The sequence below is a fragment of the Lepidochelys kempii genome, chromosome 2 (assembly GCF_965140285.1).
Source record: "Lepidochelys kempii isolate rLepKem1 chromosome 2, rLepKem1.hap1, whole genome shotgun sequence".
Lineage (NCBI taxonomy): Eukaryota > Metazoa > Chordata > Testudines > Cheloniidae > Lepidochelys > Lepidochelys kempii.
The window spans coordinates 229,144,150-229,171,051 of record NC_136381.1 but is presented as its reverse complement, the minus strand read 5'-3'; the positions used below and the strand labels follow the sequence as shown (position 1 = coordinate 229,171,051).

Here is a 26,902-nt window from a genome sequence, read left to right as displayed (position 1 = left end):
ATACAGTACAGTTTTTCAAAGGCTGGCAGATCTCCTACTACAGTGTTTCCCAAACTTGGGACACCGCTTGTTCAGGGAAAGCTCCTGGTGGGCTGGGCCGGTTTGTTTACCTGCCGCGTCTGCAGGTTCGGCCGATCGCGGCTCCCACTGGCCATGGTTCGCCGCTGCAGGCCAATGGGGGCTGCGGGAAGCGGCGCCTGGAGAAGCAGCGCGGGCCAAGGGACATACCGGCTGCCGCTTCCTGCAGCCCCCATTGGCCTGCAGAGGCGAACCGCAGCCAGTGGGAGCCGCGATCAGCCAAACCTGCAGATGCTGCAGGTAAACAAACCAGCCCAGCCCACCGGGGCTTTCCCTGAACAAGCAGCATCCAAAGTTTGGGAAACACTGTCCTACTGCATCTGTGCTCATCAAATCACCAGCCAGAGTTCTCCCTGAGGTGTCTCCTTGCTCTACCCTCATTGATTTAATTGCCAGTCTCTGGTCTTTAATGAGTGTCTTGATCATGTTCACTACAATAAATAACACAGATATTGTTTAAATCATCATTTCAAAATGTTCCTCACAGCAGGAAGGACTCAGAGATAAACACCTAAACAGGGAAAAGGCAGAAAGGCACATGCAGGGCTTGATTTTTTCCAGAGAACATAGAGAGGTGTCTCATGCTCCAACCCTCCCTCAAGTCATCCTGCCTGGACACAGGGGCAATTTTAACTTGAGGGTGATGCTTCCTGGTTGCCCGACTGGTGGGGAATGCCCAGGAAATGTGCTAGATCAGTGCATCACCTGACAGCCTTGGTCATAGACCTATTCATTCAACACCTCATAGAATTAGTTGCACCAGTTGGCTGTAAGCTGCCTAGCAGAGGAGGCATCATGGGCATATGCCCCATGATAACATTCACCCCTTCCACCCATCAGACTTGGCTTCACTAGGGCACTGACCTTTGCATTATCCTGGCCGAGACCAGTGTAGAACCCAGAGGTGAATCACACTGACTACTCAGGGAAGGGGAACGAAGGAAAAAGAAAGGTGCATGCCATGTGCATACAGTGAAAGGTGCTTGGGAATTTGTAGAACCATTTGGTATGTGAGCCAAATGGAAATTTAGTTTCAGTATATGTGTCAGTCAGGTGAAAGGTGATGACTATATTTAAATTTAAAAATACGATGCCTACCCATGGCTCATGGAACCCTAACATCAGTGAAAAACATGGGTTCTCATATGAGGTGGAGGGTTCTGACCATCCTCCCTCTTCATATGGCTAGATTAGATAGAGGTTCTGATGCTTAAAACCTGAAAACCTCTATTCCAAACAAATCCAAATTCTTAGGGAATCTAGACAATTTATATTCCTTTAACGGGTGTGATGCATTCAGTTACAGGAGGAGAAACTGTTTAGAAATATTAGGTAGAAAAGTTCTGTTTCCAAACATTGAGATTAAAATGCTGCACAGCTCCCCCCACTCTGTCTAAAAAAAAATCATTATTTTATCCTCTTGCTGTAGTGTAAGTGCACCTTGCTGTACTTAGAGACTACTTTGTGTGTTCCTTCCACAGCAGCAGTCAAGCTTATGCGCATTCTAAATGTTAAATAGTATTTCTACTTCCTTAATGAAAGGATAAAACAATCATAAAAAAAACAAGGAAACAGGAAACCATAGTGAAGCAAAAGTAAATGACCTAACAGGAAAAGAAGACTAAGCATAAAACTTGTTTGGCTTGGATACGTGTTTCAGCATGAGTAGTTTTTCCATAGGAAACCAATCATTAATTTGCTCCAAAATAATATGCAAAAAATAAATATTTCTACATACCAAATGGGTAACGGTAGCTCACGGAAAACAACAAGGGAAGCTTTGCTTATGGGAAGAGGCCAGGGAACTAGTATTGTCTGTCAAATGTAGTTCCTTTTTTAATATGAATTCTGTTAGGTACAGATAGTTTCCTTAGATATCTGTACAGAGAGGTGTGCAATGCATATCAGTATATAGACTTCTTTATTTAAAATACTAGCATAATGAGAAAATATCATGAACCTCAAAGAAAACATATCAGTGACCCAAATATTGGACCATAATCTGATGCTGTGTAGTCGGAGCATGTGAACTGTATGGAAATTACTGCCCTTGTGGGAATTGGAGTGCATTTTATCATAACAAATTAATGTTATAATCACCTTTGTATTGACAAGGAAGTTAAAATTTTAACTTTAACTACAGTCCCCAAGCTGCTTTCCATGGCTGCAAGGAAATGACAGGACTAAATCAAAAACTAAACTGATATTTTGAAATGCACCAGTTTACAAACAAATTAAAGTTGCCTCTAATTTAGCAATTTGGACCCAGAAGCTCTGGATCAAAACAGAATTGCCCTATTACTTCTCAGTAGTTAGGCAATTAGAATTCTGTCCTGTTCAAAATGTTTCCATTTAACTGATGCTACGCAGATGTGATAACAGTAAACTATGACAGCAATAGAGGCTCAAACTCCGGTGGAAAGGGGCCCTCTAGGCTTGCTTGGAAATGCTCAAAACCTCACTAACATTAGTCTCACGATGAAAATGAGTTTAAAAATCTCTAAATATTTATATTGCATATGTATATGGTCTTGATCCCACAAATCCTTCCTCACGTGGATAGTCCCCAATCTTATGATCAGTCATATTAAAGTGAAAACGACTACATGCACTAGGGAGGGTTTGTAGGATGATAAGGCCTAAATATTTGTTTATAGAAAAGTGAGAGAATCGGGCCTTCAATCTGGGATTTCATTTTTATTGCTGGGTGAGATCTGGGATAGAAAGACTGAGGAAAAATGTAGTTCATTTCAAGGATAGTTTTTCCCTGAGGGATTTCATTTAATCTTATCATTCTTCATACTCACAAGTTTGGAGAGCCTTAAAAGCCAAACAGTATCAGAGGAAAGCTTGTTAGTTAGCCTTGCCATGTTTTCATGCGCAAAACTATTCTTGATTTTACTGGGATTTCCCTACACAGACAGATGCAAAATCAGACCAGACAGTTTACATATAACCCAGCCAAACAAATTCTCTAAGTAATTGTTCTTTTGTGTCATAACCAGATCACAAGATTTTCTAAAAGAAGCCTGATTTCATTGTATTACTAAAACATGGGATGAGATCAATTGTTACAGTAGAACCCCTATTTTATTAACTAATTGGGGACTGAGGAGTTCATATGATCAAAAATTTCATAAAATTGAACATCTACTTACAGTAGGTGTGATGCATACAATAATTTATTAATCATTTGGTGACAGGGTACATAACAAATGGTAATAAAAGAATACAGCATGCCTGATTTTTCTTTGAAATAATTCCATCTTTTCTTTACCGCCAAATCTCTCCGTATGTTCAAACCTGCACATCAGCTTGAATGTGGGCGAAAGGATTGAAGTCACGTTCGGCTGCAGGAAGATGAGATGACTTGGGCGGCAGAAAAATTATTCATATAAGTGTTCATTCATAAGACAGTTCATAAAATTGAGGTCCTGCTGTATATAGTAGGAAATGAAATAAGAATTGCCTATAATGCTCAACAGAAACAAATTAATTTTTTGTTGAGTCATAGCAGGTTCTTTGAAATACACCCCATATATATATAGAGAGAGAGAGTACATATACTATACATTAATATATTTATATCCATGTGTTTGCATGCTTGCATATAATGATTATTAATTTTTCTAGGTTCTAAAGTCAGTGATATAACATTTCCAATACTAGCCTGTTCTCATTAATTAATGGTGGACACTGGCATGAAACTGAATTCTGAAGTGTCAGAGTTAGTATTAAATGATTGTTTTTCTAATTTTGTACTTGAAACTTAACTAACCTGTGTGCAAATCTATTCTAGTTCTAATAAAGTTAATCCCACCAGCAATGTGGTTAACCTTCAAATCAACATCAGTGCTGTGGCTCAAGTACAGATCATAGGGTAAGCACTTCAGTATTTCAATTCATACTTGCAACCAATGTACATTTTTTCAATGAATCTTTATATGACTGTATATTATTTATGGCCCAATCCTGCAAGGTCTTTTAAGTGCAGAACTGTCCCTGATTTCAGGGGAATACCACACACACAAGCATTGCAGGATGGGGGCTTTAGGTCCTGTCATGTGGAGGAAATGGGCTCTGTGCCCACACCGAGCCCTATTGTCTTCATATATTCAATTGTGTACGCACATAAAAACTGCAGGTTCAGTTCTGGAGTCTGGAATTATCATAATAAATGACAACAAGAAATTTGGAAAGGTTATTAAACCTTTTGTTTCAGGATATAAATAAACTATCAGGATGAATCTATCGTGTGTGTGTGGGTGGGGGAGGAGATTAACACACATCTGCCTACTGCAGGGTTCTTACATTTTCCTCTGAACCAGCTGTGGGATAGTGGGCTAGATGGGGCCTTTGGTGTGATCCAGACTGGTAATTACTACATTTTTATATCCTCAAATATTTGGAAACTGAAAAAGGCAAGAAGCAAGAGGCCCTGTTCAAAACAGTTAATCTAGAGAGCTTTCCACTTTGGTCCAGAACAGTGTTAATGATTTAGCATGGACAAGGTTAATTATCGCTTGGACAGTTGTATGCTGTTGCTGATATCTAAACTAGACCCAATACATAAAATACATATTACTGTTTATGTGTCTAGCACCCTAAAGCATCCCAAGTACCTCACAGATCATAGAGAAGACATGGTCCCTGCTCCAAAGAACAACAATTTAAGATGATCTATCTCAGAGTTTTCTGTAGCCCTTTACCCTAGTATCTCTCTGACCAATATATGCTGGTCTTAAAATTATATAAATCACATTATCAATATGTATTATTGATACCACATATATTAATATGCATTAAGCACACAATATCAATATAACATATAATTTCTAATACTTATATTGCCTGAACTGGCCTTTGTCTTGTATAATTCTGAGAGATACAAGGCAAGTGAGTAATATCTTTTATCGGACCAACTTGTGTTGGTGGAAGGCACTGCAAACTATGGTTTTATAATCTTGTTCACTGAGGCTAAGTATCCCATAAGACTTTGCTAAACTGAAGTAATCTTTGGCATTAGAAAATAACAAACTTGTCTAAGGCAAAATTTGTTAACCTTTTACCCTGGAACAAGCTAGGGAGGTACCTTCACACACATGCTAGTATCCAAAACAAAGATAAGGAAAGGTACAGAACAACAATTTATGGAACAGAGATGAACTGATGGGTTGGATTTTAGTAACATGTAAAAAGTCTTATAACTTATAAAATCATCCCATAAATACTCCTAGCTGAAATTTGTATCTTTGGGAGCAAACATTCTGTGTAAGGTGAATTTAACAACACTGCATGAGACTGCTTCCCAGAAACTGGTATCATATTGAACTTTTCTTCCTGTACTACTATTGAATTTTAGCAATAAACCTGACTGACATTGGTTATTTGGTCTCCTGAATGTATTTCATACCTAACCAAAGTGTGGTTAAGCAATTGGCTATGTAATTTATCAACAATCTAAGTGCTTCCCAGCTAACAGCAAAAAGAAAACTAAAAGAAAGGGGGTTATTCAAAGTAACATGAGGGGCAAACCAAAGAACATGTGGTCTTCTGTTAAGGGTTACTTTTTTGTAAAGCAGTGTTTGTTTTAAGAATGTTCAAGATTAAAGTGAGTTTGCATCATTTTCGGGGATAGTCAGATAGTCATATTCTGGGATAGATAGAGAGGAAGGGAGTTAGAGAGAAAGAGGTGATATTTTTGGCAAGGTGGTGTTATGGGAGAGGATTTATAGAGACTGAAACAAAGGATGATTGGGAAGACTACATAGAGGGAAGAGAAAGTGGAGATTGAGGATGAGGATTGAGGATGCAGTAAGGAGAAGAAAGCAAGGTGCACTCTGTGTGTGGGGGGGGTTGTCAAGAGTAGGTGATGATGTCAACGAACAGTAAGAGGTTAGAGAGAATGAGTGGACCAATTCAGGTGAAATGTTCAGTAATCATAGCCCTAAAATCATGGCGCTGCAGATTCTGCAGACATTCTTCCCACCCCTGCTGCAGCTGGTGATGGTGAGTGCTTGTGCTCATAGAGGAATCTGTGCCTCCAGAAATATGCTGAATCTGGTGGAGAAGGGCCATGTGGGTGCAGCATGACCTTTGGGGCCTGATGCCCTGGAGGTGCTGGTGCTGGTTCAGTGGCAGCCAAGGAAGCAAGTGGGACTGAGCATGTGCTGAAGTGCTTAGCTGAACCAGGGATAAAATAAAGATATAAACTGGCAACAGAGCTGGTTGAAAACGTTGCTATTTTGAGGGCAGGGATCTTCCCTATTAAAGTGCCTCCTGTTTTTCAGTGATGACTCTAACATGCTGGGTGCATCCACAGATTACTCTTCTGTGGGCTCTTACTTGTCTCTACTATAATGCTTTTTCTACACTGCAATATGCATGTCTTTTGATGAAAATCTATGTAAACAGATAAACAGCTGAGCCTGGGCATTTGGAAAACCAACATCAAATATTAGAGAATGTACCCCAAAATAGGCCTTAGGGACAGGTGACCTGGGTTGCTGCCCCGGGTGCTGAAAAGTAGGGTGTGTAACAGACATGAGAATTGTTTCATATAAGGACTTGTAGTCAGCACACTCTCTACTTTATGGGCTTGTCCCTTTGCTTTTGGTATTTGCCATAATGTGGTAGATGTGTGAAGAAACATCGCAAGGTCTTTGCCAGAGAGATTTTGCTAATTAAGGAACTGAACCTCAGGGAAGCTAACCACCCCAACTCTCAGGAAACTGGGGGAGTGGAGAGAGAAATAATTGAATATTTTATTAAGGAAGTTTGACAAAATGCATCATATTATTTGCTGAATATATATGTGAGTTATTCTGCCACATCTGAGGTAGGGAAAATATCTTCATCAAATAATTTATTAAAACAAATGAAGAATTTTTGAACCATCCCTTGTCATGCTTCCTGTTGGAGTTTAGTAATGCTGTTTGTCATTTTTTTTCTTTAAGATATCCATGTTTCAGTGACTATTCATGTGATTTCCACTTGCTTGTAGCCAAGCCTCTGGCAGAGAACACCATAGGAAGGGAGTCAGTTAGTATGGGAAGACTTGCTGCAGGCAGAAGTTTCTTAACAAGGATTAGATTACTGCACATCCACAGTGGTCTGTAAATGTTTCTCAGGGTATGTCTGCACTTTGAGCCAGTGGTGTGAAGTCCAGTACGAGGAGATTCCCATGCTAGCTCTGCTCAAGCTCATGTGCCAAAAATAAGAGTGTAGCTGCAGCAACAGAAGGGGCTAGCTCCCCGAAAATATACCTAGTGTTGTGGAAAGTGCACCTCCACCTCGAAGTGTAGACTTACCCTCATTGGTTAAAGTTACATATGTGGAAACCACACCCTCATGCAGCCTTGGCTACACATATCTGTAAAATTTGAAAGGCATTATTTGGAAGACAACTGCCTGGATTTATCATGCGGTGTTATGCTGAAAGTTTCCATTCTAGTGGTTTTAGTTTTTGAAACATGGTCTAGTGAACATACCAATTACTATATTTAATAAGAATAACTTGTGGTTTTGAGACTCATTAGATAGCTAAACAACTGGCAGCTATTTGTGTGTATACGTTTTTACGTATCTTCCATTGAAATCAGGGGCAAATGTAAAATCTGATACACAAGAGTCATCGTGTGTGTTTGAGGTATCCTTTCAGTGCTGTGGGTTCTGCAGTCATTGCAAAGATTACCCGCTGAGCTATGAATGTTATTTCACCAGGGATAGATATGATATCCTTTAACTGGTTTTGGAATAGAATGTGTAAAGGAACAGAACAAAAAGGAATTTAATGATACAAAATGTAAGAGGTGTTTGTAGCATTTCATGGCATTTGGAATACTTGGTGGTGAAGTGATAGGCATTTCATACAATGGTACTTCTTTTGTAGCATGTCATTAGTAACTTGTGGCAAACCACAACCTAGGTGGCATATCACCAAAAATAAAAGCCAGCACATTACATGCCTTTCCTTTCACTTGAAAGCATATCACATTCTCATCAATCAGTTATTTATGGTCCTATGAGACCTTGCCTATTCATAGTGCTTTGAATAAATGCAATGGTTAAATAATCCTGTGAAATTCCATTAGTTTACAAAATAAGAAACAACCAAACTTACTTTGAACTACAGCTCTGAATAGCAACCAGTGTATATCTTAACAGCTGGATTTTTTTTCTTTTTGGAGGAAGAGTACCACCGCAACTAACAAAAAATGCTTTATAAACTCCTGGCAGAAACTCATTATGCAAAATTGCACTTTTCCCCCCCAAGACAAGTACTCAGATTCTCATTTTTATTCAGACTTCTCTTTGTATGTATAAAATGGTACCTTTACTAACAGGCTAGGGCTGTGAAAAGGCAAATTGGTTCTTTTTGAGAAAGAAAAATGCATTTTGAAAGTATAAGGAAAATTGAAATATTACTATACCTGGTTTGATTTGAAATGTACCCTTCCTTTACTGGTTTATTATGCAGGCAATAAGTGTATGTGTAGCACAGCTTGCCTGGTATAGCTTCAGACCCTGCTGCTGTCCCAGTTTGCCTTTGCTAATAGTCTCTCTTCTGGGTTTAAAGCCCTTTATCAGCCCAGAGCTAGAGCTGCTCATCCTGTGCAGGTCGCCCTCCCAGGCCTTCTGCCTGGAAGCTCTGGAGAGTTCTCACCTGCCCTCTTCCCAGCAGCTCCCTCCCCAAACCTTCTTAGCTGGCGTCTGCTCCCTGAAGCCTGGCTCTCTGCCTGGGAACTAAGGAGAGACTCTCTGAATTCAGCCTTGTTGAACTCCAGGTTGCTTTTACATTCCCCAGAAGGCGTGGTCCAGTTCCAAACTACTCCCTGTCATGTGGACCCTGGTGTCATTCATTTCACCTGAGGAGGTGGGCTAAGCCTGCCACAAGTGAGGCTGAACCGAACCCCTTTCAGGGCCAGCTTACCCGGTGATGGTTGGTACACAATTGTGTGTGACTTCTATAGCTTTAATAAAAAGTAAAATACGTGATTTCTTTCATTGTCATAAGAAAGTGTTACAGAAATAAAGTGACAGCAGTATAGAGTAAATTTGGTGACTTTCGTTTAAATATTCAGTCTCATACCAATTTTTCTTTTAAAATTCAGTATTTTGTAGTAGACAGGACTGTGTAAATCAACATTTTAAATTAAATATGGTGATATGAAAAGCTTTTTTCCATAAAATATGAAATATTACCTAAGAGAAACATCCAAAGAATGGTGAAATGAGAGTGACCAAATTATCCTGATGATTGAGGTCATAGATCAAATCCAAATTCTTATTGTACATTTTGGGCAAATTGCCTTTCAAAAGACTTTACCTATTTTATTTTATTAGTGTTTCTGTGGATCTGATTCCCCCATCTTCTACTCCTAACAGTTTAGTAGGAGTCCTTAGACAATACGTTATTCAAACATTCAGATTTCTAAATTAAATACAAAATAAAATTAATCGAAATGTAGAGATAAATACCCTTCAAATTAACCTGATTTACTTCATTTATTATAAAAATAGCAGCCATCCCAAGCATCCATTGTAAAGTTTATTTTAATAGATTTTACACGCCCCGTATTCTTTTATTTTAAAATAATTGTAACTGAATGTCCAAATTTATATTTTTTAAATTGTTTCTGTTGATGAGAAGAAAACTGCATGAGGAATTGAATAGGAAACACAGGTTTTTAAAGCCTTCTCTTTTTTATTTATAGCACAGCCAGTGTTTTGCAATATTTTAGTGGTTCCTTAAAGTGACATGTGTCAGGGCTTTGTTTCCTAATCTCCGAAGAAGCATTAAAACAGAGACTACTACTGGAAGAAAAGCAATTTGTGAAATTTAACAGATTAGAGCCAAGCACCTAATTTAAAATTCTCTTACTTTTTAAAAATATATATTAATTTTATGTGTCTTATGTGGCTTTAAGCCACATTTAGTTTATGAATGTGGCTTCTGGTATCCTTGCTTTTGTGAGTTGATGGCCTTTTTACAGCCCGAGGGAATATCCAGAATTACCAATATAGTACAGGCTTGCCTTAACATTGTGAAGTCACAGTGTTAGCTGTTCTTTCCCTGTGTTTCCAAACTACTCCAGATGCTCTCCACTTCTTCTTATCCAATATTCCTTTATTTTCTGCTATATTCTGCAGCAAAATTTCTGTCAGATATTTCAGTGATTGTGCATGACATTAGAACTGGAAACAGAAACCTTTTTTTCTTCCAAAGACATTTTAAAATGTCAGCAGTTGCAACAAAAATATTGGTTCTTCTAGGAACAACCTGCTCCTATGGTTCTGCATTCTGTGTTGAGATTCAAGAGAAAGCTATTTTTAAGATCAGTGGTTAGAAAGCCATGATTGTTATGTTATATATTTAATCAAACATTAACCTAGATGAATAATTCATTTGTGATTTAAATTTTTTACAATATGCTGTTGGCCCAAACATGAATTTCCAGCTCTGAGAGAGAACACATTTAAACATGACACCCCTCCTCAAAGCTGCATAATCTTAAAATTAGTACCAAGTGGGTTTTACAGCAAAACTGCAATCAATGTTAATTGCTGCAATGAAGGGGTAATATTTAATTTGATTATTTAGTATTTTAACACAAACCTACTTCTGTTTCAGGCAGTATTGTTGGATGTCCGTTGCAGGATGTACTGACCAGAACTCACATAATGAGCTAGAAGAGAATCTTGGGCTGTGACAGTTTAAGATCTCATAGGCTAAACTGGGTTAAAGTTAGTGACTGGATGGGAGGCCTCCAAGGAACTTGCAGGTGCTGCAGGAAATAGTATTTGTGATTTAGATAGGAATTTTAAAAGAATTAACACTACTCAGCCTTTTCTGAGATGGTAGGAAGGAGAATTAAATAGGAGGCTAGAAGAAAGTTGTGAAGTTCTAATTTACTTTGGGATCGAGATGCAAAGAAGGTAGAAAAGCATCTGATCCAGGTGCTTAGTTTCATTATGTACTATGTCCTTTTCTCTTAACCCTTGTTTACTGATTGTATGATGCTCTAACATTTTGGATAATTGCGATGAATGTTACTGTTTTTGAACCAAAAAGAGGAAGATGATCCAGTGTTTAGGGCACTAGCCAGAGCTGAGGCACACTGGATACAATTCTTTGCTGCCCAACAGACTTTCTGTGACCCTAGGCAAGTTGCACATCTTAAAATGGGAATAATAGTACTTCCTTACCTCACAAGGGTGTTGCAAGGATAAATACATTGAAGATTGTGAGGCACTCTGATACTACAAGAAGGGAAGCCAAATAAGTACCTAAGACAGATAAAATTGGCTTTAAAAAGGAAGTAGAATGTAAAATTCTAGACTCTGGAAACTCTGGATGAGGATGAGAAGAAAAGCCCGAAGTTTTTGTGTAGAGCACTAACCTGAGTTTATAGCATTGAGTGATGCCTTCAGAGAGCAGAGTGAGGAGTATGCTATAAATACCTAGACAGATAGCACTCTTTCCTCCAAGTCAAAAGAGAATCAGTCCTCCAATGGTTGGGGGCAACATGTGGCTGGAGGGTGCCATCCTTCAGATGAGATGCAAGGCTGAGATACTGACCATTAGTGCTCATTAAAGAGTCTATTGCACTTTTTGGAAGTGTTGTCCAATTCACCTAGCATAATTCTAGTGACCATTCGGCCTATCTAAAATGTATTTGTAGTTTCAGCTGGATAAAGTAGTCTTACCTTTGTTAAAGGTAGTATATCTGATGATAACATAGCAGATGAATCTGCAAGTGACATATTAAACCTTTTTATATATTGCAGTGTGTCTCATCCTCCACAAATTGTTTTGCCACTTCACAACTGGGAGCCTAAAGATGAGCCCACCAAAGAAGAGGATGTCGGCCCTTTAGTAGAACACATATATGAGGTATAATTTGAAGGCATTTAGCTTCTTATAGGTCTGATTCTGCTCCATTGAGTTCATTTGGAGTTTGGTCATTGTCATCATCTGGAGCTGGATACAAGTCTTAATGCAAATATTGTTACTCTAGACGTTCGTCCAAATTCAGTCCTGGAGTAACCAGGCACAACTCCTGTGGTTTAGTGAGAGAGGCACCAGTTTATGCCAGGGCAGGATTTAGTCCCTGGTCATTAAGGAATTCTAAAAACATTTGATGTTTACTAAATACTAACCAGGAAGCTGTGGACCAGATCCAAAGCACATTAAAGTGAAAGTTGAGTTTTTCCATTGACTTCAATGGGTTTTTGAGCAGGCACTATGAGAACTATGAAACTGATAAAATATGTTGCCTTTAAAATGTAAGTAACTTCAAAAATCACAGCAACTTAAATGCAACAACATGTTCTCTGCTCTCCAAGTGAAAGATGTGTAGCTTCCAAAAGAACAACAAAAAACTTCACAAGTATACACAAGGAGGCTTTGTGTATTAATATTTTGAAGTGTATGTCTTTCCATCATGTGTTTTTTCTTCTGGAGATATGCTGATTAAAAAGAAAAGGGGTTCATGTTCAAAACAAGTACTTTTAATGAACTAGGCTGAATACAGACCGTGTTTTGAATTTGATAGATGACCTTCTGCAAGGGGATGAAACAAAAAGTGCTTCACTTATGGTTACAATTCACAAGCCAGTAGTCAGGAAAGGATAGGCAATTTGAAACAGAGAAGGAACCACTAAACTTAAACAAAATTATATTGTTAAAATTTGCAAGCCAAATACTGAAGTTAAATTAATCAGAGATATCAACCTATGAACAAAATAAAGTGTTTTGTTATAATTTTACAGCTTAACGTGTTTCTACAATTTGTAATAAGGATCTTCATGTTACCCCACTTGGGCTCTGATGCAGCAGTACACTGAAACATGTACGTAACTTTCAGCACATTTGTAGTCCCATTTAATAAGGAATCCCCTATGGTTTAGTCACAAATAAAAAACTTCACTGAAAAAGAAGTAAGGTTGAAAATGTGTGTCACTGGGCTCCAGTTAAAGCCCAGAAACCAACAGTGCACCTTCTTCACAAAAAAAACTTTTAAAACGTCTCAGAATGAACAGCAAAGCATCCAGCCTATTCCACTCTTACACCAGACCCAATTTACGCCAGCTACCCAAACTTAAAATTGCCCTCACACATTTGTGAAAGTATGTGCTCATGTGAAAAAAAAAATTAGAAGGTTCTCGGTGCATCATTTCTTTTCTGATTTCTTTTTTTACCAAACTTCCCAGAAAAACTCTTTTCTGGGATGTGCTGTGACCTCTTAGATTTCAGGAAGATTTTGGGGAAAGCTGGCTTGAAGAGGTTTGAAAACTGGGTTTTTAATAATGAGGAAGTAGATTGAGCCTTCATTATGAAACAGCTACTGCTGCTCCCTCAAAGGGGGTTAGGTTCTGACACTGATGCAACAGCTATATATTTCCAGTAACGCCGTTGTTGTAAATGAGGACAGAATTTAGCACTTTATTTTCTCATCCCCACTTCGTAGGCAATTGCAGACCTTAGCATCAGAGGTAAAAATACAGGGGAGAAAGCCACTAAGCACTTAATATTGACCGGGACCTAGGAAACCTGTGTGTTATTCCCACCTCTGCTAATGTCCTTCTGGCTGACCCTGAGCAAATCACTTCACCTCTCTGTGCTTCAGGTTCCCCACCTATAAAATGAGAATAATGATGTTTACCTCTTTTGTAAGGCTCATTGAGATCTCTGGCTGAAAAGTGTTGTAAGGTCTAAATAGATGTTGTTGTTGTTCCTGGCCTTGGAAAGTTGTACATTGATGAGTTTTGTTGTTTATTTGACAGCTGTACAATATTGGACCGAGTGCCATCAATGAAACATTACTCCATGTTGGATGGCCTGCATCCAGTCGGGAGGAGTCTCTTCTTTACGTTCTTCATATTCAGACACGTGGACCATTGCAATGTCAAACAAGCTCTGCTATCAATATATTGCAAATAAAGGTAGGATATTTGCTACTGTTTTTTAGCCTTGTCTACATTTTGTTTGCTTTTTTGGACTGCCACGCCACACTGAGCTGAAGGTTTCATTCAGCTGTTCACAATGGCACCCAGATAATTTTCCTAACTTGGAAAATGTCGCTATTTAGAATGTGTAGAACCTGACAAGCTTTGTACTGTGATGTGTGTTAAATCTCTATCCTATTTTTTATCAAGGGACTCTGGTTTCAGTTGCAAGGTTGCAGCCCCAAGAATTAGACACAAGATGATTTTACAATCGGGAACTTTGCTCTCTCTGTTTTTAAGGGGCAATTTTATTACAGCTGTAAATAGACAATGCAGGATTTTGCAGCTCTCGTGAGACCCTGTAAATTCTTGTGCCATTAGTTTGCAAATGCCAGCTCCCAAGAGCTCAATATTTGGGAGATACTTGCAGATGCTCACATATATCAAGGTGCCTCAGTTTGGCTTATCTCTACATACAGCTGGTTAATACAACATAAAACTGGTTTGTTTATCTAATGCACATTGCACTTTCTGACAAAACTCTGAGTGAATCTCATAACATGCAAGTAGTCTGACTTTTGTGGTTCAAGTTCATAGTTTCACAAGTTTATGAAAATGTTAACAATGGAAAAATATTAGCTCCCTACCACTTTTTAGTTTTTGGACTGAAGACTCTATCATCATACAATTTTTCTTTGGTTTGATAAGACTTTGGCATTTTTGCTGCCTCCTAATCTAATGCTAAAAAGTGTATGCATGATTAACTCAGCATAACTGCATCAAATTAAATGATCAGCTACTAGTCAAGATTACTAACTGCACACTTTCCTTCTCTAAATTAATTCGAATTATTATTGATTGCAGACATAGAAATAAGACTACTTTGTAGAGACTAGAGTCTGACTCTGATTATACTTATATTGGCTTCATTGGAATTTATATTACAATAGAAACTCAAATTGACTAGTCATTCAGAAATGTACAGTAGCAAGATCTAGTGCCTGTCCCCAAAGAGTTTACAATCTGAAAAGAGAAAAAGTAGATAAAGGGTAAATCAGAAAGTCAGAAAACATTCAGGCAAAATGCTCAGAGAATTGTGCCTGGCACACACGTTCTTACTGCCAGCTTTTTAAAAAATATACATGAACTATCCTACCTGCAATTTCCACCTAGCCTTTTTGTTCTGCTAAATAACAAATGAGTAGGATTTCATTCCATCTGTACATGAAAGTGCTACCATAGAGTTTTCTTGTAATTCTGGTAAACTTACCTGGCTATCCAGGTACATTCTCAGCTATGGGGTGCACTCATAGTTCAAGACATTTTTGTCAGATTGATAAGATTATATCATGGACACTTTTAGTTTCCTGCAGTTGTTGAACAGCAAGTTCATATTTGTTTGTAATCAAAAACTACACTCTGATTTTGGGACTATGGTGCCCCGGATGCTGATCAGCAGTTGACTGAGAATTCTTGTCTATATTCTTCCTGATGTTGATGGTCAAAAGACAAGTGTGTGCCTCAGTCATGTTACCTGAAAAATAGGGATAACACCCACTGAGGAGTGTTGTGAGGCTTAACAAATTTCTCTTTATGCTTAATAAAGTGTTTTGATATCCTCCAATGGAAGGTGCTATAGAAGGGCTATGTTTTAACATCACGTAAATAAGATCACTGATATTGTACAAGATGATCAAATGTTTCTTCCCTAGAAATGAAAATTCTCCCATCTTTTATTCTTCCCCTTCTACTTGCAAATGCTGGAATCATTTAGCAGAACAAAGACTCAAAGTTGCACATCACTACTGCATAAAATTTGAAAAAACCAATTGAGTTCCCAAAATAAAAATCTACAGAATAAGTATTCTGTATTGTACTATACTTGTTATAACATTTATTTCCTTAGTAAGGTTAATTTGAAGAAGCTTTCTGTCCATTTCTTAGACTTAATATTTAGTTTGTGTATGGCATAGTTTATGGACATGCTTTTCTTAGAAATCTTGTTTAATACACATCATATCGGGTATGACTTTACTGCAGTTAGCAATTATTGGGACAGTATAAATAAATAACCTGCAATACATCTCATAATACTTGCCAATTTCATTCAGAATTATTGGTGTATTATAAGTACAGAGAGCAACTCTGAGATAAAACCTGAGGTCCTCACTGAAAGGTGCCTTTAAGGTGCAAGGCACCAACATCCCAGAGCTGCCTGATGGACAGGCAAAGAGTGACAACCGTGGCAGCTACCGCCACCCCCTTTTAAAGGGCTTTAGAACACTTTCCCTCTATGGCTGGTGGAGATGGAGGGAATCTATTACTCCCCCTCCTTCCCAGGCTCCTTTGGCGTGGCCAACATTGCTAGTCCCATGAAGTTCTTGTGCTCAGGTGAGCAAAAGAACTGGGGGTTTAGATTGTAAGCATTTTGGGGCAGGCATCATCCTTTCTATTCAGTCTTTGTACAGCACCTAGCACAATGGGGTCTTAGGGCTGGGATTCCTAGACACTAGTGAAATACTAATACTAACCAGCCCCGGTACTGGGGCACAAATGGCCCCTGAGGAAGGCTTCTTGCACACACAGACACATCTTGCACTCATATCCAGCAGTCAACCGTAATAATCTGGCATTAAGTTTTTACCAAGTCTTCACCCATACTCCCACAGAAGTCAGCTCAAATTTCCCTGAGTTAAAAACCTTAGAATTTGTTCCATTTGCTTTTAAATACACTATTTTCTTATCAGACCCTAGTGATTGTTTTCACTACTATTAACTACACCACAGTTGCCTGCCATTTTTTAACAAATTGCCTGCTTTGTTATTTATATTTCAACTCTAATGGTTTGCTTTTAGCTGGCATGCATGGAGATTTTTTTTACATTGTATATTCATGTACTTTAAATTGTATAGTATGTGAATTCACACATTACCTAAAATGATAAACTCTATCTCCATGTAGTCACATTAGGAGTCTGTTTTTATAGCTGCTTTTAAGTGCTCATGGTTTTTAATATTTCAACAAATATCTATTGTTTCTGACTGTGCTATAAAATTTAATTGCTGAGTGCGGTGCTGAATGGAATGTAACACACTAATGGGAGGTACTAGGTATGAATGGCTGATGAAAGGATTCATACAGTATATTATTATTTTATAACTTGGTAGAAGCTTTTGCTTTGTCAGCACTATGACGCATTTATCAGTATAACCTTTCACTTGTCTCTTGTTAGTCATTTTTACAATGAAATGCTTCTCAAATTATTTCAATGGCACTGGCACAAAAAAAAGGACCAACTGGTTTTCTATTCTGCATTATTGTTAATTAATGTGATGCATCCAAATTATTTTCCTTCCTATGGATCTGATTCTCTATTCATAGCAGCTATGCAGATCTTGGAGTTTGGGATAAACCTATGTATGTAAAGGCCTAGTAGCAACCATTTCACAAAAGCATTGATCTGTCATTCTCGAGAAGTGTGTATTTTAAGATCCACATTTCTTATGGCAGATCCCCCAAAAGGAGCTGGGTTTGGTTTAAAGTCAGAAGATTTAGCAAAACTCTCCAGTTCTACATATTATGCCATGAGAAACAAGATAGCTAATTTATTAAACATTACTGATTCCAGACACTTCTTGGGGTGAACACTTCTTGTGTGTAGCCAGTAGAGAGTAAGTTGTTAAAGATCTTGTGGGAGAAACAGAGGTCCACATGTAAAACCTATTACAGATCTGTATAAACCGGGATTTCAGAGTCTAATCTACACAAGGGCAGCTACATTGATAGCAGGCCACTGGGGGCTGAAATCCTCAGTGTAGACAAGGACTACTTTTTCACTGGTACATTTCAGCTTCAGTCTCGCTAGTGCTGCTGTGTATTCCAGAAGCAGCTTAAACAGACTACTCTTGAAAATGATGAGTAAAGTTGTACTAACAACAAACTTTTAGGCTTGCTAAGAATTCCAAAAAATCAAAAGATTTGTTCAACCCAAACATTTCAGTTTTGGTTTGAACTAAATATTTTGGTTCAATTTAGAGCATTTTAAACTGTTTTTATTTGAAGGAACTTATTTTGAACAGAAAAATCAAAACAGTTTGTTTTGAAAATGTTGAAACGAAGTGTTTCTTTTTCTGAATATTTTCTTGTTGGCTGGTTGGCTTTTTGTCAACATGAACTATTCAGTGAAACCAACATGAATTTGCAGAATGTTTTGGTGTTGCTGAATCTGCACTTTTCACCCCTTTCCTCCCCCGTCCCCGTCCCCAAAAATTTCAGACAAAATTTTTTACCCAGTTCTAGAGATCAGGATAAGGGAGAAATGCTACATTTTCCTCTGAAGTTCAACAGCTCAAAAACCACTGGTGAGAGCAGGCAGCTGACATACAAAGAGAAATGCCATATCTTTCTTCCCACATAGCCACTGTGTTCAAGAAGACTTCTCAATTATAAATTTGATTTAAGAAGCTGCACTGGGAGCATTATAGTCAGGTTTGAGAGGAGTTCATAGGCAAAAGCATGCTTCAGGCTGTAGTGACATTTTTTATTTTTATTTTTTAACATAAACAGAAAATTACTGTTTTTTTCACCTTCCTATTTTCTTTTCCTCATTACTATCTTATTTTGATAATGGCTACATCTGTTACGTAAATGAGACTGGCTGGCAATGAGGGTTGTGATGTCATATCTCTGTTTTGTGTGGAATTTGATCATGGCAATGGAAGCATCAAAATGAGTAACGACTAAATAAGGGTTTAGATGCTCAGCATATTATACCACAAATTTAAAATAGCCTTTCTATATTTTAACTTTACAAAAGCATCATAAACAGAATGATAACTGCTTTGTTTCAAATTAATAGTGTTAAATAAATACTATCATCATATGTTACTACTTACAGCAAACAGGAACAGATGCTGGTGGGGGAAAGGCTTCAATTTCCAGGACAGATTGTATGTTGACTAAGGCTGAGACTTCACCGAAGGGTATTTTATGCCTAACTTAGATGTCTAACTTCCACTGGAGTTAATGGGATTTGGACACCTAATTCCCGTAGGCTCCTTTGAAATTTCCAGCCTAAAATGCTTTTGACCTTTCTGTTTCATGCATACCTACCAGCATACCTACCAGAGGAGGAGGCGTGTGGAGGGGCCAAGAAGGCCAAAACTAGACAAATGTAGGGACCATCAAATGGCTTAGAGAAAGGTATGGTCCACGAGATAGGAGCAAGTGCATGAAAAGCTTTAGAAACAAAGGGCCAAACTCACCCCCTCTCCCGACTCCAGGAGAATACAGTTTTATCTCCTTATACTAACCTGGCCCCGTGGGCCACTGGAGAGATTCAACTCCTGAGGTAGAACAGGAGCTACTTCCACATCTATCATTCCCAGGTGGTTCTGCCTGTCTAGCGCAGCTTTAGTCTCCAGTGAAAGCCATACAAACTGAAGCTGCAATAGGAATACACTGAATCAGGGTTTAGCCTAGCCATGTCCGTCCCATGCCAGCACTGCCAGCTTTTGGAGCTGGAGTTGCCGCCCAGGTATCTCCCCATAGAGGATAGGCTGTGGTTGTCTGGTGCTACAAAAAAGCCAGAAGACTTTTCACTCTGGAGAGAATCTTGCTACAGGAGGGTAATTTTGAATTGCTTCCTGATGTGAAGAGGGAACTGCTGGAGATGTTTGAGAATTGTATGTGGATACATTTCTTAAACATGTGAGAGTGTGGGTTGTAATACTTTGGAATAAGGAGAGCTGAAACCTCCACAAACTTTTAACCCTGTATAGAACATATACAACATTACTTATTTGTATATATTAGCCTTGTAATCTATTTAGTGTATTTTGTCTTTGAGCATGGGTGCTGGGGGTAAAAACACATCCTGACTAAAATGTCATTGAAACTGTCACATTCCAGAAAACAGTTTGGTTTTGAAAATTTGGTATTTTTACACAAAAAATCGCTTCATCAAAAATTTCCCAACAAGCTTTATTCATGACCTATCCACCCTTGGAATCCTTTGATTGGGATTCCAGCTACCAAACTGGTCACCCAACTATTCTAGTGGATAGAATACATGTATTTAACGTAAAATATCTGTACTCAAGACTAAGAACAAGTTTTCAGCTGAATCATGGAGACTAGCTTTAGATTTTTGCAGTAACTGAATGTCCCTGTTGCCAAAACCCTATACTCTGTGAAATATTCACAATTTTTTTTAATCTGTTATTTGACCAACTCTACCTTTATATATAATCTGTGATCATATATTGATGGCTTCTTCCAAAGATAAGTTTCAGTTTATTACAGTGTATTCCTTTTAATTTGTCATCATTAAGGGGCCCTACATGTACTGATGAAAGAATCTTGGAAATAAATAACACCCATGTGTTACCTCACTGAGAGAGAATGAGAGAGATTTACTATCTGCTTAAATATTTCCTTACTGCAGAGAAAAAAATTAATTTAAGTAAAAGAATTTCATTTCTGATTAACGACTTTTTCAGCAGTTAATTATACTATTCTTCCACTCTGTGGGATGTTAAGAAGTAAACTGTCCTGACCCTCATACATTAAATCAGACAAATGGTAGAAATATAGTACTATACAGGAATAGCGTATGGAAGGGGTTATGTGTGTATTTATGTCTGTGTTTACCTTTTATACTAAAAAAAATTCTGATAACTGCAAATACTTATTTTGGAATTTGTTTAAAATAAATGCAAGTTTTGTGCTTCAGAGTTTAAATGCATAGCAGCCTATACATTCCTTTAATCTGAGGCCCTTAAGGAATTGTTTTGGATGTATTTATGTGAATTCCTGCTGAGGTCAGATCACAAACTTCATCATATATTTCATTGCAGCTTGACTTGATAAAACTGTGCTAAATTAGAGAATTTATCTCTCCTTCCTGAAAAATTAGGATCCCTTTTGTTTCTCTGGAAGCTTCAAGAAAGACAAAGGAAGACACTAAGTGCCTTCTATATCATCTAAACACAAAACTACCAACAATAAAAATAGACTTTGTCTCTGAGATTTCTGTCTCTTAAATTTTCTGTTTGTGAATATTCACACAAAGTTTAAAGACAAATCAGTTGGAGTTTTTACTAAGTTGGAGAATTTTTGTTATAATAATTAATCTTCCAGAAACAACCACCAAAAATGAGGATAGTAGGATGCAGATCTTTTTGGATGCTGGCAAAACCATTACATTCCTAGAGCCAGATTCTGATCTCTATTAATGACTAAATTCAGTGGGAGTGACTTTGAATTTACACTGTAACAGAGATCAGAACCTGGGCCCGGGAGTCTAGCAAAAACAAGTACAGCAATGAAATTGGCTCCAGTAAAGAATGAGGATTAGAAAAAAAAATTATCTAGTGCAATGCATATTGCTGGACACCATCCTTCTGTGCTATTACAAATCAAGCTGCTAGTTGAAGAAAGTGGTATCTAGTCTCATGGTAGTGCTATTAAATTTATAAAAAAAAACAAGTTAGTATAAAGTTCAAGCTCCCTGAGAAGGCAACATACCTGTTAGAGTAACTGTATGGTATATTATTACAGTTCACTGTCTTTCTTTTTCCAGTTTGCTATTCCACAGGACACCCCGGAACTCACTGCTTTTTTGCATAACTCCACTATTCCTCACTATATCGGGCGGAGGGATGTCACCATGGTAGAACCTCGAAGGAAGAGCTACGCAAAAATACTGGTGAGCTAATTTGAAATATATAGTGCTAGGACTATATGCGCAAGCTATACAATGTGACTGTTGGTTTTGTCATATTCTCTTTACAGACTTTTAACTTCCTACTGTTCTAAGTGACAAGTAAATGATGGAACAACTGATTTTTAAATCTCTTGTCTTAACTATGCAATCAATCCTGATGCACTTGCATGAGAGGAAAGTGATCAGGAACAGCCAGCATGGATTCACCAAGGGAAGGTCATACCTGACTAATCTAATCGCCTTTTATGATGAGATTACTGGTTCTGTGGATGAAGGGAAAGCAGTGGATGTATTGTTTCTTGACTTTAGCAAAGCTTTTGACACGGTCTCCCACAGTATTCTTGTCAGCAAGTTAAGGAAGTATGGGCTGGATGAATGCACTATAAGGTGGGTAGAAAGCTGGCTAGATTGTCAGGCTCAACGGGTAGTGATCAATGGCTCCATGTCTAGTTGGCAGCCGGTATCAAGTGGAGTGCCCCAAGGGTCGGTCCTGGGGCGGTTTTGTTCAATATCTTCATAAATGATCTGGAGGATGGTGTGGATTGCACTCTCAGCAAATTTGCGGATGATACTAAACTGGGAGGAGTGGTAGATATGCTGGAGGGGAGGGATAGGATACAGAGGGACCTAGACAAATTGGAGGATTGGGCCAAAAGAAATCTGATGAGGTTCAATAAGGATAAGTGCAGGGTCCTGCACTTAGGATGGAAGAATCCAATGCACCGCTACAGACTAGGGACCGAATGGCTAGGCAGCAGTTCTGCAGAAAAGGACCTAGGGGTGACAGTGGACGAGAAGCTGGATATGAGTCAGCAGTGTGCCCTTGTTGCCAAGAAGGCCAATGGCATTTTGGGATGTATAAGTAGGGGCATAGCGAGCAGATCGAGGGACGTGATCGTTCCCCTCTATTCGACATTGGTGAGGCCTCATCTGGAGTACTGTGTCCAGTTTTGGGCCCCACACTACAAGAAGGATGTGGATAAATTGGAGAGAGTCCAGCGAAGGGCAACAAAAATGATTAGGGGTCTGGAACACATGACTTATGAGGAGAGGCTGAGGGAGCTGGGATTGTTTAGCCTGCAGAAGAGAAGAATGAGGGGGGATTTGATAGCTGCTTTCAACTACCTGAAAGGGGGTTCCAAAGAGGATGGCTCTAGACTGTTCTCAATGGTAGCAGATGACAGAACGAGGAGTAATGGTCTCAAGTTGCAGTGGGGGAGGTTTAGATTGGATATTAGGAAAAACTTTTTCACTAAGAGGGTGGTGAAACACTGGAATGCGTTACCTAGGGAGGTGGTAGAATCTCCTTCCTTAGAGGTTTTTAAGGTCAGGCTTGACAAAGCCCTGGCTGGGATGATTTAACTGGGAATTGGTCCTGCTTCGAGCAGGGGGTTGGACTAGATGACCTTCAGGGGTCCCTTCCAACCCTGATATTGTATGATTCTATGCATTATATACTGCACCATTGATTTTCTTGGTACTTTACAGACAAATTGTGACAGATCCTTTACCCAACGATCTTATAGTCTAAGGACCCAGTACTGCAGTTCGGTCCACAAATGCAGACCTCTCTACCAATGCATTGCCTCAAGTGGCCTCTCTGTGAAAGTAGAGAGGCTCATGGATTGCACACACACATGCCTCCACCCACTCACTGGGGTCTTTCACCAGATCATGGCCTAAAATAATGAAACATAGTAACACTTTTAAAATCTATGCATATATTTTCTTCACAGGGCTTTAACGTTTTCATAAAATTCTTAAACTCAGCTACTGAAATGTACCAAAAATAACAGCGCTGTCCCATAATATTGTCAAGTGCAAATATTCATTCAATAAATACTCAAGACATTCTCTGGCTTCAAGAAATGTCAAGTATTTTGTTCTTTAAAGTATCACAAGCCATCAAAATAGTTCCGGTATAATTTACCAGTTTTTTTTTAGTTTTCATGGGTAAATATCTGACCAATCAAAAACGTAGGGTCTGTAAAATGTTGGCAACAGCAAAGACCTCTCACCCAGTGTAGCAACATAGCTCTGAGTATCAGTCTCAAAGCCTTCTGGGACATGAACATCTGGACGATAACATGCTGTCAGTCTGGTTTTTGTTGTTCATACATTGAGTACTCCACGTTTTAGAGTATTTAAGCATCACAATTACCAGGTCCTTTTGCCTGGAGGCTGTATTTCTAAATCGGTGACCCTGAGGCCAAAACCTGGGATTCTTGTGGCCATCATTTCCATTTATTTTTATTAACCCCAACCCGAGTTTTATTAACCCCTGCTGTCCAGTCTCCTGTTAAACGGTTCACTGTCACCATATGTTTGAGCTCCTCACTATCACCAGAAGTTGTCACAAATAGTCAGGAAAAAAAAAGAACTCTGTAGGCCTAAGCTCTGCTTGTAAAGTAACAAAAAATGTCTTTACATTATGTCTGAAAATGGAATTTGACTATTTTTTAAATGGGGGGAGCCCAAAGCTGAAATTAATTAATGACTTATTTTAATTTAAAAATAGAATCACAGAAGTACTGATTTTATATACCTATGGTTGTTGTGTCCTGCATAATTCTTCCGTCACCAGAAAGACGACAAAAAAACCTAGCCTTTGGAAGACAGACCATTCAGTACCACAAAACTTTTAATCCATTTCTCAGTAATGCCTTAATTATCAGTTATATTCCTCTGTAACTACTCTCTTATGTTACCAACATAGAAAAGACTTCAGCAACTGTGAATGGTTAACAAAATTTATAAGTATGTACAGTCTTTGCATCTTATTATGTACTTTAAAATAAGAAGAACCAGGGGTTTTTCAGCAGCTTGATCCAGACAGACAATATTAGATTGATTTCACAGAAACATAGGACGTCCCAGTCTGGATCAGACTAGCAGTCCAACTAGTCCAGGATTCTCTCTCTCACAGTAGCATTAGCCAGATGCTTAGGAAGGTGGCATATGCAGCAAGCATATGTAAAGTATAGAAATGTTTGGTAGTCTCTCGCTTGTCGTGTGTTTTTAGGCTAGAAAAGCAAGCCAATGTGTTGTTTGTTAGATGATGCTGATTTTTGCCATTAGCCCATTTGACTGAGTACTATGTTCAGGACTGGTTAAAACCTTTCCATGAAAATTGTTTTTGCTGACAAATTGGATTTTTAATTACATTTAAAATATTCATGGAAAGTGTCTGTTTTCCACAGAAAATTTTGACTTTTCATCTGAATATCAAACACTTTTTGGATGAAAACTGAACATTTTTAATTTTCAGCCCCAAAATTTGTTTGGTTTTCAGTTTTTGATGAAAAGTCATTTTTTTACAGGGGGAGAAGCATTTTCCAACTAGCTCTAATCCTGTCCTGTCTGTCCTGTTTGCTAAACATTTGGTTTCTTTCCTTTTTACCTCTCATGGTTTCCATGTAGTGAAGACTATAAAGGGCTAAATACATTCCTAAGAAAAATAGGAATGTGTGCTCAGGTCTTCAACTTTCAGCCAAAATCAGGCTTTTTGCACAGCAATGATTTAGAATCCTAGAATATCAGGGTTGGAAGAGACCTCAGGAGGTCATCTAGTCCAACCCCCTGATCAAAGCAGGATGAATCCCCAACTAAATCATCCCAGCCAGGGCTTTGTCAACCCTGAGCTTAAAAACCGCTAAGGAGGAGATTCGACCACCTCCCTAGGTAACCCATTCCAGTACTTCACCACCCTCCTAGTGAAAAAGTTTTTTCCTAATATCCAACCATATTTTGTTAATATGTGTTTTTGTCCTCTGTAATTAGAAATTAAAAAGAAAACAGATGAAAGGTTAAATAAAGCTGGTTAGAGAATGACTGAATAGGAAGAATTAACTATGTATATCCTCTACAATAGGTCCTGTAAACAAGGCTTATAGCATGAGTCTCTTCTGAGGATGTGGAAAGTAGAGAGAAAGCACACAGCCTCTACTTTAGATGTAATGAGATAGAGATTTATGGGGAGTATTGTTATGCTGGTTATACTGGTGTAGCACTATAGCTAGGCATGACTCTTTCTGGAATATGTTCAGACATAATAAAATATATTAGCACCCTATTCACGAAGGTAGTTACCCAGTTCTATCAGCGTATGGTCTCTGAAAGAGGATATTCTTACAGAAAGTACATTATAGCACTAATGAAGTGCTGTGTCTGTAGAGGTGATACCTTTGCTTCAAGACAATCAGAACCACTTGGCATCGCCATTGTGAGTAAAGTATGTAGCAGCGAGGGGCAAATTGGATTATAAAGAAAATGGACTAGTCAAAATATCAGCCTTTCCCCTGAACTGAGTCCAAACCCTTTCGGGTACATCTGCATAGCATTTTGGACCCATCCTCCTCCCTAGGCTTCAGAGCCTGAGCTCCAGCCCAAGCTGCAACTTCCAAGTGCTGTCTATACCGCTATTTTTAGAGTGCTAGTCCGAGCCCTGCTAGCCCAAGTCTGTCAACCCAGGCTGGAAAGCTTGCTCGGCACGGTCCAAAATACTCTGTAGACCTGCCCTTAGGTTTAGATCTATTTGAATAAATACCCCAAACACTCTCTCTGACCTCCAACAGTCCCTTGGCTTTTAGTTCCCTCTCCCTGTGAGCTGCCTTCCATTCCACTTGTCCAGTACAGCTCTATCTTTTTCTGTGATTTCCCCAGTAGATCCCCTTCTCCAATTCTTTGTCCCTGTCTATGAGTTCCAACCAGCTCCTTACCTTGGCTGGTAACATTTCCATTCTAGACTCCAGCCGTCTTGGCTAGGGCCAATTGGCTGTTGTATTCAGTTGTGTGTTTTCTGGTCTTTCCCCATCCGGGATCACTGCTCACCAGGAAAGCTTCACAGAACATAAGGTTCAAATAGAGCAGCTAATGAAGCTCAGCAAACATGCTGGCTTTGCAATGTAAATTTCACCAGGAAAATTAGGAGTATCAGAGAAGGAGGGGAAGTTTTGAGAGTGTAAATATGGAGTTTGGGAGTCAGAGAAGAGACAAGGAACTGGCTGGAGGGACGGAAAGGGGAAAGAGGAATAAACAAGATTTTGTTAAACAGTTGGACTTTTTAAGAATTCTTCAAACCAGACTGGTGAATGCTATTAGCTTTGTCATCACTAACATATGTAAAGGGTTGTATTCATGGGTAACTC

General features: G+C 38.7%; 1 protein-coding gene across 1 annotated transcript in view; it reads left to right on the top strand.

Annotated features, from left to right (window-relative positions):
* Positions 1-26,902, top strand: part of ITGA8 (integrin subunit alpha 8) — a 172,565-nt gene that overhangs the window by 105,667 nt on the left and 39,996 nt on the right. The window contains exons 23-26 of the mRNA XM_073334109.2: positions 3,878-3,958; positions 11,869-11,974; positions 13,867-14,025; positions 21,612-21,737. Coding sequence (XP_073190210.2) covers positions 3,878-3,958; positions 11,869-11,974; positions 13,867-14,025; positions 21,612-21,737 — 472 coding nt within the window. The remainder of the gene's footprint in view (positions 1-3,877; positions 3,959-11,868; positions 11,975-13,866; positions 14,026-21,611; positions 21,738-26,902) is intronic.